The sequence below is a fragment of the Malania oleifera genome, chromosome 3 (assembly GCF_029873635.1).
Source record: "Malania oleifera isolate guangnan ecotype guangnan chromosome 3, ASM2987363v1, whole genome shotgun sequence".
Lineage (NCBI taxonomy): Eukaryota > Viridiplantae > Streptophyta > Magnoliopsida > Santalales > Ximeniaceae > Malania > Malania oleifera.
The window spans coordinates 56,660,874-56,673,592 of NC_080419.1; the positions used below are offsets into that span (position 1 = coordinate 56,660,874).

General features: G+C 35.9%; 1 protein-coding gene across 1 annotated transcript; it reads right to left on the bottom strand.

Moving 5' to 3' along the window:
* Positions 1–7,793: 7,793 nt before the first annotated feature.
* On the bottom strand, positions 7,794–8,751 carry LOC131150477 (uncharacterized). Its single transcript, XM_058101203.1, has one exon. It carries the CDS (start codon positions 8,709–8,711, stop codon positions 7,962–7,964), a length of 750 nt encoding a protein of 249 aa, XP_057957186.1. The 5' UTR covers positions 8,712–8,751; the 3' UTR covers positions 7,794–7,961.
* Positions 8,752–12,719: the final 3,968 nt, after the last annotated feature.

The window sequence follows — 12,719 nt, forward strand, 5'->3', positions numbered from 1 at the left end:
CAACATGAACATTTGATGCAATTATCCATATACAGTACATTTCATATACCTGAAAACATTCATCATATCATACTGAATAATCATATACTTTCGTATTTTCTAATAAATCATACAGTTCATAAAATGTCTTATATAACTGATAATACTGAAAATTCACCCTAGAAGTATAGCTAGCTGATGTCATGTATTACCCCCCATGACAGGTTGTGCAGCCCGAAGGCGGGACCTGACAATGGCTGACTGACCACTGTCAAGTCAAAAATATCTGTAAGTACGATGGGCCCACCACACCCTGGTTCGAATTGCTAGGTGGACGTATACAACTCTACACTAAAAGCCACATCGACTATCCATCTCCCACCCCCTTGTGGGGTGGTTAGCATAAGTCTGAACATAGATATTTAATCTGTACAACAATGGTACTGTGCTCCTGTAACTGAACTGAACTATCATCTGGGTTCTGATAATACATAATATATGATAACATACAGTTTAATGTAAATAGATTGATAGCATGTTCTGTAATAATGTAAAAACATACAGCCTTGCGTCGTTTACTTTCATATCTATGGCCTTGCGCCAAAATCATACATACGGCCTTGTTCTAGCTATCAATCACGACCTTGCACTAATCATTTCATAATATCATTCTGAATAAATAATTTATTTATCATGTATTTTGAAACCATAATGTACTGCATTATTTCACAATTCCTGAAAACATACTTAATTCATAAAATTGCCATATCATAATACTTTCCACGTAAAATAATATTCATGTCATACATTGTTGTATAAAACCATACATTATATTCTAAAATCATAATTTCTGGCATCTCATACATACATATACATTTCAACATAATAGTAGTTTTCCCCAAATATGCATTTTCTCTAATATATAAATATAATACATGCTTTCCTGAAAATTAATTTTCTGATAAATAATAATAATTTACATAGAAAATAACTGCTTTAGTTTATTCCCTTACTTGAAACTAAAAAGAAACCCCCCCTAAATGCATTGGTCCTGCACTCGTAGGGTTCCCCGTTCAACATCCTGAAAATGACAACTTCCAGAACTAAACTTCAGTATTTTTCCATGAATAACATTTCTTATAACTATGAGAAGACCAAATTTTGCATAAAAAGCCTTACCTCTATTCAGGGATAAATTTTAACTCAGTCCCATCAACGATCTGCTCCGGTAAATTTGGAGAGAACTTCCCCAAGAGCGTCGTGGTGGCCTTAAATAGTCGATTCGGCGAACGTCGGAGCCAAAATTGAAGAGAGAGGAGAAAGAAACCATAAAGAGGAGAGAGAGTGAGGTTTTTTTGATTTTTCTGCGTAAAAATACAAGGTTTGGGCTATTTATACTATGGGCTTCATCGACGAGCCACGTCACCTCATTGACGAGGTCAAGAGGCAACTCGTCGACGAACTCTCCCCTTCATCAATGAAATTTAGAGTTGCCTAAAACATCTCTTGGTATCTTCTCGCCGACAAGACGCACCCTAGTCGATGAGCCCAAATGCAACGTCGTTGACGAACGCTTCGCGCTTGTCTACGAAGCTTGCTGCCTCCTGTTTTTGTTTCCCATTTCCCTTTCTTTTATTATTTAAATACCATTATTCTTCGAGTCATTACAGGTATTGCAAGTATTAAGGGAAAAGAAGCTATATGCTAAATTCAAAAGATGTGAATTTTGGCTAAGGCAGGTCACCTTTCTCGAGCATGTGATTTCTGGGGAAGACATATCAGTAGATCTGAGTAAAATAGAAGTAATGGTGAATTGGGTGAGATCGGTGAATGTTTAGGAGATAAGAAGTTTCCTAGGTTTGGCAGGATACTATCGACGTTTTGTGGATGGATTTTCTAGATTATTAGGTCCACTAACACGACTCACGAGGAAAAATGTGAGGTTTGAATGGACCAACGATTGTGAGCAAAGCTTCCAAGAGTTGAAGCAGCGGCTGGTCACTACATCGACATTGTCTATTCCATCAGGAGATGATGAATTTGTTATATACAGTGACGCGTCCTAGAAGGGACTCAAGTGCGTGTTGATGCAGTATGGGAGAGTTATTACTTACACTTTTCAGCAGCTTAAGGAGTATGAAAAGAACTACCTAGTATATGATTTAGAGTTAGCTACAGTGGTATATGCTTTAAAGATCTGGAGGCATTATCTTTATGGTGGGAGATGAGAGATCTTCACTGACCATAAAAGTTTAAAGTATTTATTCACCCAAAAGAAATTGAATATGAGGTAGAGAAGATGGTTGGAGCTCATTAAAGATTATAATTGCATAATCAGTTACCACCCAGGGAAAGCAAACGTGGTGGTTGATGCTTTAAGCTGAAAATTAATGGAAGCAGCATTGTCAGTAATAAGGATTCAACATTGGATTCAGATGGATTTGGAGAGGCTCGGTGTGGAGCTAGTAGAGGATGATCACTAGGCATTTGTTGTTAACCTAGTGTTACAGCCGACTTTGTAGGAAAGGATTAAAGCTGCTTTGAGAAATAACGCAGAATTGGTAGAGCTGATAGATATAGTGTAGGATGGACAGAGGGAGGAGTTCAGTATTTTAGATGATGGAACTCTGAGGTTCCGTACCAAGCTGTGCATACGTGTAAATGTTGAGATTAGGAGGGCTATCCTAGAGAAGGCACACAAATCCCTTTACATAGTGCATCTTGGAGGCACTATAATGTATCAGGACCCCCGAGAGTCATTCTAGTGGAGCGACATGAAGAGGGAGATAGTTGAGTTTGTAGAGCAGTGTTTGACGTGCCAGTAGGTAAAGGCTGAGCACTAGAGACTGGTGGGACAGTTGCAGCTACTCTACATCCCTGAGTTGAAGTAGGATCATATATCCATGGATTTCGTTACAGGGTTATTTCCGACGTTGCATGGATAGAATGCTATTTGGATGGTCGTTGATCGATTGATGAAGACCGCTCATTTTCTCCTTATTAAAGTCAACTACTCTATGAACAAACTGGCAGTGTTATATATTCAGGAAATAGTTCGACCCCATGGTATGCCAGTATCCATAGTTTCAGATCGAGACCCACATTTCATGTCACGATTTTGAAGGAGTTTTCAGGAAGCTTTGGGGTCTCAATTATCATTCAATACAACCTTCCATCCTCAAATTGATGGGCAGACAGAGAGGATGATCCAGATACTTGAGGATTTGCTATGAGCTTGTGTGCTGGATTTTAGGGGTAGTTGGACCCAGTATATGCTGCTGATTGAATTCACGTATAATAACAGCTACCATGCTAGCATCGGGATGACACCTTATGAGGCATTATATGGTAGGAGGTGTCGTTATTCACTATACTGGGGATGAAATGGGTGAAAGGTGAGTGTTGGGACCTGAGTTGGTGCAGCAGGGGTATGATAAAGTCTGACTTATTGGAGATAGAATCAGTACAACTAAGAGTTGGTAGCAAAGCTACGCAGATACTCGCCGCCGGAAGTTGAAGTTTGATGTGGGAAATTAGGTATTTTTGAGAGTAGCACCATTGAGAGGAGTTATGAGGTTTGGAAAGAAGGGTAAGTTGAGCCCTAGGTTTATTGGTCATTCGAGATATTTGAGAGAGTGGGTTTAGTCGTCTACAGGCTAGCTTTACCACCAGCTCTATCTAGAATTTTATGACGTATTCCATATTTCTATGCTGAGGAAATATGTTCTAGATTCCTCCCACGTGATCAGCTATAAGGAGATAGAACTTAGAGATACTTTAGCATATGAGGAAACACCAATGTAGATTCTAGATAGAAAAGAACTGGAGTTGCGCACCAAGAAAATTTCACTAGTAAAAGTCCTATAGAGGAATCATGTAGTAGAGGAAGTGTCGTGGGAGCTTGAGGAGGAAATACAATAGAAGTACCTTCATCTATTTGGTGGGGATCAGTCTTAATCATGAAAAGCAAGGTAATAGTTTAGATAAAGACATTATTGATTAATAAAATAAGTAGCAAATTTTCTTTAGAGGATGGTATATAGTACAGATAGCAAATTTTGAGGATGAAATTTTTAAATGGAGAGGAGAATGTAGAGACCCGAAAAATATAATAATAAAAGAAGTGGGGAAAAATGAATTTTTGGCTGAGGAAGGAGAAAACCGGCGATAGTTTTCTGAAGGGGAAAGAAAATCGGCAACGGTTATGGGAGTTACTGCGGGTTAGTAATAGGTAAAATAGTAAATTTGGGCCACTTAAATAGAAAATCGACGATGATTTTCTGAGAATCAGAGAAAACTGGTGACGATTTTCTCTGGTAGTGCTGAAAGTATAAGATCCCGCGAGCTCCTTTTTTTTATTAAACAAAAATAACTCTTTGTCTCTTTCCCAAAACTCGTGGTTTCCTCTCTTTTCTCTCTACGATTTCACCCTGATCATGGTCCAAATTAACGATTAGGAACCACCGTGAAGTTCTTGGGAAAATTCTCTACAACCTAGGTAGAGCGGAATTTCAATTTGGGGTTCTGGGCCACCATCCCAAAACTGAGGTAAGAATGTTTTTTGGGTTTTTATGGTTGGTTTATTTAATTTATTGAAGGTATAGGTTTAGGATTGTGGATGTGAACGTAATTCTAGGGTTGAACTGAGAAATTGGGATTTTGTGAAATACAGGTTTTGGTGCGAACACCATAGGCACGAGCTAATGATCCTGATTGGTGTTTCCTCAAGAACATAGGTAAAAATGATAAATAGTTTATAGTTTAGAAAATTACGAATATGTGTGTTCGGAAGAGATGTGAGTATGATAATTATTATGGATATTCACTTGATTGATAGGTTATATATATATATATATATATATATATATATATATATATATATATATATATATATATATGTATGTATAATTTCAGGATTTTGGAATCATGAACGTCGTAGGTGTGAGTTAGGAATCAGTAAATGAGTTCAGTTAGTCAGGTAAGGGAAATATGCTATGCTAGTAATTTTAGAAATTTTTACTAGTAAAATATAAGTATTTTGGATATGATGTGAGTATGATAATTATTCTGGAGTTAAAAAAATATACAGGTTACAGTACATGGATTTAAATATAGGTTACAGTATATGAGTTTTATTTATTTAATTGTATGGCGTGAGTAAATATCAGTTCAGTACAAAATTTACACAGCTTTCAAAGAATCATAATTTACAAAATACCATGATATTCAGATTTTACAGTTTATTCAAATTAGATATTACAATTATTCAGATCCGTTTTTTCAGTTATTATAGTTGAAATAGAATCATGGTAAAACAATGATATATATATATATATATATATATATATATATAATAGTATTATATGTAGTATCAGACCCTGATGGATCATATTAGATTTCAGAGCACGGTACCGTAGTTATTTCAGTTCAGAGTGCAACCACATATCTCAGATAGTGTGTGAATTTTATCAGTAGTCGATCCTGCTTAGGGAGGTATTGCAGACTCCCCGATAGTCCAAGTTGAGGCAGCCGATCTGACCAGGGAGATTTCAGTTGACTTATCCTGGTAGGCCAACCAGTGTTAAGTCCCGCTTGCGGGCCGTACAACCCTGTCACGAGTTGTTAAGTCATAACATACAACCATCTAGGGAAGTTTTCACAGTTATGTATATATATAGATTTACAGAAAACAGCAGATATACCTACAGATACTAAAAGTATGATTATATGGAAAGTTCAATAACAATTGAATTTTAAACTACATAGGTGTGAGTTTTATTATATATTATGTTTCATGTTATTTCAGTTTTAGTTGATTAAAAGTATATTGTTCATGTAAACTCAGTTGCGACACATTGGTAATAGCATATTTCATCTTACTGAAAGTTGTCTCATCCTAGTAAATTAACACATTTCAGGTGATTCAACTAGACGAGCAGATCAGACTTGGAGATAGAAGGGACATTTGTACTATCCTATCTGAAGGGTAAGTGTTTTTTAGGGATGTATTTATTAGTAGTTTCTAGGAATCAGGTGGAGGATTTTTGGGAAGATGTGTATGTATATATATTTTGGGAGAATATTGAATTTTGGCATTAGAATTATGGTTATATAATATTATGTTTTCCGCTGCATAGGTGTTTGATCTTATGAACAAGAATTCCTCGGTGCCACTTTGGGATCAGGATGTTATAGTAGATTTTATCAAGGATATCAGAGTAACATAGTTTTACAGCTTATATATATATATGTAAAAAAAAATGGTATAAATTTTTGGTTCGTTACATTTAAAATGTTACCTTCCATATGTACAATTGTACTTCCGAACCGAATCTCTTTTAAAAAAATTTTCTTTTATTTTGCCTTTCAAAAAATTAAAATAAAGTGATAACTTAATTTTCAAAAATAAAAAGAACAAGTTAGATGCACCAATGGTGTGGTGGTCTATACTTATTTGATTTAAAAACAGTCACCAAATGTTGGCAAGCCAAATGGGTCCTCAAAACCGAATGTCGACAATATGAAAATTAATTTCTTGTATAATACTATGAAACACAAACTATTTAGTGCTTGTTACTCTACTAAAATTTTGATAGGATCTCCTTAATTATTTTTTTTAATCAGTTCTAATTTTTTAATCCTATGCAATTCCAAACCAAAAAAATTATATTTTTACAAAAGAAATCATTATAAATAGTTGCATCCATCATTTGATACCTTGAAATTTCGATAACACCTCCCTTTATTTTTTTCATTTGTCCAAATTTTAATAGTGTTGTTTCCGAATCAAAATATGCATCACATGTATAATTTATAGGATCTATACATATAGAAGCAAATTATTGAAAAGAACTACACTTATTTTTTTGACTTCATATTCATATCTAATTATTGATTTATTAAATTACTAAATGTTTTTCATTGGGTTGGTTTAGTGTGTGAAGAAAAAGAAAAAAACACCCAACCTTAATAATGATGATTAAGCTTGCACTCAATACATTTTCCTTTACTTTCAAAATATTTCAACATAAATGCTACTTGTAAAAGTTCTCCTTCATTTAACATAATAAATATATATATATATATATAAAAATCAACCATGAGATCCATGAAATGTCAAAACAAAAATAGAAACAAATACTGCATCTATGTAAAAAATTTCATATTGTAGCAAAAGTCCTAATTAAAATCTTATAATCATACAAATAAGGACGAGTAGATTATTAGAACATTCAAAAAATTAAAAAATTCAAACAATGCTTCAATTTATATTATATGCATATCATTTCAACAACTTGCTCAAACAACTTTCTTACTTGTGCCAATTTCGCTTTCTAAATCTTTTAACAAATTTGAAAAGAATGCACATCTCTTTGAAAGCAATGAATAGTTTATTATATTGTGGTATGGAATTCTTGAGTCCAATATCCGTTCATAAACTACAAAATCATTGTTCAAGATAATTAAGTAGGAGATATATTACAGAAATTGAAGAAGATATATTATTTTGGTCTTAAGGGGAATTAGGAGAGAGATATAATTGTGACTTAGCTATGAGTATAAATCATGCATTAGTTCCTTCATTTGGAAGATACCGCTAGCTCTTAATTAAGAGAGAGAGAGAGAGAGAGAGAGAGAGAGAGGGTGTCTCTTATGAAGAATTAAGAGAGGACGGAATTGCTGGTGAGTTGAGAGCATAAATCATGCAACCATTTCTTCTCTATAATAATAGTTTTATTCCTATTCTTTTAATATTTTATTGACTCTAGGTTTGAGGACGCACTATTTAGATTTTGAATTTGGATTTAGGTGAATTTCAATAAAAAGTAAGGTAAAATTGTATTGAATTTCTTTAAAATTCACATAAATCCAAATCAAATTCATATCCCAAACACCAATTAACACAGGAATTTAATTTTTTTCCTATTCCTTCAATACCCCAATATAGCTAGTACTTTAAATTCTACCGTCATGGCATCCATTCAAGTGGGTACCGAAGAGGAGGATGTCAATCCCGATTCATGATGTTGATATCGGTTGAGTTCTTCTTGTAGCATCTTTATTACCGCATCCTTCTGGGCTACGATCCTCGAAAGTCTCCTATTCTCCTCCCGGAGCGCCTCAAACTGCATTACTATCCCTTCAATCTGCGCCTCGATGGCCTCATCACTTAGCTCAAACGCGCTCTCCACCACCCTCACCATGCGCCACAAGCTCACCACCAACAGCAATCCTCCTCCATCCGTCTCCAACAATGCCTCCAACGCCAGTGCTGCCACCACCCCCACACCGTCCAAGACATAACCCGGCCGCCTAAAGAACAAGGCGCCGAGCCCCACCGCCAGCGCCATGGTTTTCGCCGAGAGCAGGCTCAAGATTGCAATGCCCAACCAGTGGAGCCAAGTTTCAGTTTCTATCCTGCTCTTCGTGCGCGGACATGAACGGTGTAAAGAGGACGAAAGCTCGAGGATGGTTATGATGATGTCGAGAAGGAGAAGAGCCATGGTGATGACACGAAGCCCGGGGGATTCGAGGAAATTGGCCAAGTGGGTTCTCCATGGAGCTCTGTTTGCGCTGTCCTCCTGCTGCTCTCTGGTACTGGAATTTATCAAGAAGAGGCGGTGCCATCTCTGCCTCCTGAGCCAATTCTTCATGAGATTCTGGATGGAGGATTCAACGGAGATTAATGCATTGTGGGGTGGATGCGAGTGTTGGTGTTGAAAGGATTGCATTGTGATGACCTTTGATTATGTCGTGGGTTCGATCGAGTTTTGAACCATTGTATTTAGCATAGCTAGCTGTATTTAAATATTGATGTGTAACTGGGGCGGCCAAGGGAAGAAAAGGCACGTGAAACCCAAGTTAAGGTTGAGACTGCGTGCTAGAGGGTCACGTTGAGACCAGTACTCCGCAGAATATATATATATATATGAATCTCCGAAGTGGTCGTTGATTATGCGTGAAGCATGACGCAGATTGCTGCAGTACCCAAGCTTCAGGTGAGGTGCCTAAGCGAACCATCTCCTTTGAATTAATTAATGGTTATTAATTTTAAACACAGTATATATAATTGATCAGTTTCCAATAATAAATTAAAAAGTTGCAGCTCACTCAAAAATCAATATTACTGCTAGAGCAGGGCAACATAAACGTGAAATTAATTAATAAAAAAATAAATATAGTTATACACCATGCTAATATTTAATGAAAATTTTAAATGTAAAATAGAAAAAAATTAGTTGTATACATTTAAGTGAACTATTTTAAGACAAATTAATGTTTCAATAATATTATATATTACGGTCAAATTTATATGTAATTAAAGATTACTTGTGTTTTGTAGACAATTTTTTATGTTAGGATTATATCTTAATGTGTTAAAAGGTTGAATTTTAAAGATGATGTCTGATGATTTTAAAATTTATATTTATTAAATTATACCTATAATTTTTATATCAATTATAGTTAAATATGTTATAATTTGGTTGTTTTTATTCATGTAATTAATGTCAATATACATTATTTTAATAACAATATCAATCATTGAAATTCAATAAACTAAATACATAATTTAATAATAATGTTGGAGCTAGATTTTGATGGGTGACAAAACTTTTTTGTTTGATGTTGGTTTGATTGCTTGATTTTATGTTTAAGAGCATGTGACTACATATGCAGTAACAAACGAACCTACAGATGCATTGACACATATATTGTTAGATGTATCGACAAATGCAACGTTAGATGCATTTATAGATACATAAACGTATATTATAGAGACTCAAATTACAATAAACTAAGTCTACTATATTTTTGGAGTGATTTGAATATTCCCTATATTATACCATGATTAGGGTATTGGTAAGATTTCTTATCTAAGCTAATGTCAAGAGATTTAATAGAAAAATTTTTAAATTCAAAGCTCAAAATTTTACTTTATATTATTGGAATTACTATATTTTTGGAAATTCATATTGTGGCAATACACTGAGCTCGAGCATTGCATACCTTGAAGGATAATGCCCGTCAAGCATTTGTTGCAAATAGAAACTCCTATTCAAAGATGGTAGTGCATTCCCTATATATTGAACTCGAATGGTTTGAAGGAAATCAATAGAAATACATGTACAAAAGGAGCTTTCACTACCATCGTGGGCGAGATAATTGTATTTGCATGTATTTCTAATTCAAAGTGTACTCCTCATGGTTTGAAGGATATCAATTGAAATACATATAAAAAAGGAGCTTCCATTACCATATTGTATTTCTAATTCAAAGTGTACTCATTGGTATATCTTCCTAATAAGTTGAGATTTTACGAAGTCTCATTGAGCTCATAATTTTGAATTTCAGAACATATTTTTGTGAGTTTTCTTACTTTTATTTCTTTTATTTGGTGTATTAATCCCGTGAGGACTATGTTGTTCGGGGGTGTTCTAGCACTGTGTATTGGATGAAGAGTCAAGTAGAGTGAGAGTGATAGTTACTGTAACGACCTGCTTAATTTTCATATATAGTCAAACGGTTAACGATCACCCAAATGACATTTTGACCGTATAACGCTGTCGGCAGTCCCGACACAAAATCCATAGATATATGATCTCACTTCCACTCTAGGATAAATAACGACTGCAACTGCCTTACCGACATCTGGAACTCAACTTTTACCTGCTGGCACGTCAAACACTGGGCTACATACTCAGCAATCTCTTTCTTCATACCACTCCACCAGTACGACTTTCGCAGATCCCTATATATCTTCGTACTGCCGAGATGAATTATATACAAAGATCTGTGGGCCTCCTCTAAAATAGTCTTCCTGATCTTAGTATCAGAAGGAACGCATAATCTAGAACGAAACCGCAAAATTTTATCATCTGCAATACTAAATTCCTCCTTCTGACTACTCTACACTCTATCCATCACCTCTGCTAATTCTGGGTCTTCTTTCTTAGCAGCTTTAATCCTTTCCTGTAGAGTAGGTTGCACTACTAAACTGTCAATACATACCTAAGGATCACTTTCTTCTAATTTGATGTTGAGTCTCTCCAGATCCATCATGGTCAGATACTATATCTCCATAGCCGTCAACACTGATTCCCTAGACTTTCTGCTCAATGCATCAGCTACCACGTTTGCTTTCCCTAGGTGGTAACTGATAGTACAATCAAAATCCTTAATTAACTCTAATCACCTCCTCTGTCTCATATTCAATTCCTTTTGAGTGAAAAAGTACTTTAAACTCTTGTGGTCAAAGAAGATCTCACACCGCTCGCCGTATAGGTAATGCCTCCAAATCTTCAATGCATGTACCACTGCAGCCAATTCAAGATCATGGGTAGGGTAGTTCTTCTCATACTCTTTCAACTATTTGGAAGCATATGCCACCACCCTGCTATGCTGCATTAATATACAACCAAGTCCTTTCAAGGACGCATCACTGTAAATGACATAATCCTTATCTCATGACAGAATTATCAGTATTGGTGCTGTGACTAGCCTTTGCTTCAATTCCTGAAAACTCTACTCACAGCTATCGTCCTACTCAAATATGACATTCTTCCTAGTCAGTCATGTTAGAGGCCCTGGTAGTGTTGATAACCCCTCAACAAAACGACGGTAATATCTAGCTAACCCCAAGAAACTCCTAATCTCCTGGACGTTCCTTGGTCTAGCCCAATTCATTACCACCTCAATCTTATTGGGATCCACAGAAATACCATCTCCAGATATAACATGCCCCAAAAACATGACCTTCTCAAGCCAGAAGTCACATTTACTGAACTTAGCGTATAACTTCTTTTCGCATAGCGTCTGCAAAACCTACCTCAAGTGTGTCTTATGCTCCTCATAGCTCCTCGAATAGACCAGTACATCATCAATAAAAACAACAACAAACTGATCTAGATATGGATGAAAGATCTTATTCATCAAATCCATAAATATAGTAGGAGCATTCGTCAGACCAAATGGGATAACAAGGAACTCTTAATGCCTGTACCTGGTCCTGAGGGTCGTTTTCGAGACTTTTTCTGCTTTCACTTTTACCTGATGATATCCTGATCTGAGATCAATCTTTGAATACACCCGTGTACCCTGGAGCTGGTCAAACAAATCATCTATACGGGGTAGAGGATATTTGTTCTTGATCGTCACTTTATTAATCTCCTTATAATCTATACACATCCTCACAGACCCATATTTCTTCTTTACAAATAGAACTGGAGCTCCCCATAGAGATACACTAGGTTGTATAAAGCCCTTATCAAGCAAATCTTGCAGCTGATTCTACAATTCTGCCAACTCTGTTGGCGCCATACGATAAGGTACTTTAGAAATCGGCATTGTACCTAGAAGTAGATCTATAGGAAAATTCACCTCACGATCAGGCGGCAAGCCTGGTAATTCATATGGAAATACATTTTAAATTCTTTCACTGCTAAGGTGTTAGCAAGTTTCAATTCATTCTCTGACATCTCCTTCACAAAAGCTACAAACCCCTGACAATCGCTTAGCAGTAGTCTCCTTGCCTGAATAGCTGAAACTAGCTGAGGCGAAGATTGCACTTGCGACCCTACGAACCTAAATTCTGCTCTTCCTGTAGGTCTGAAAATCACTTCTCATGAATGACAATCTATACTAGCAAAATTAGCTACTAACCAATCCATACCTAAGATTACATTGAACCCATGCATGTCTAGCACTATCATATCAGCAGACAAACTTTACCCTTGAATATT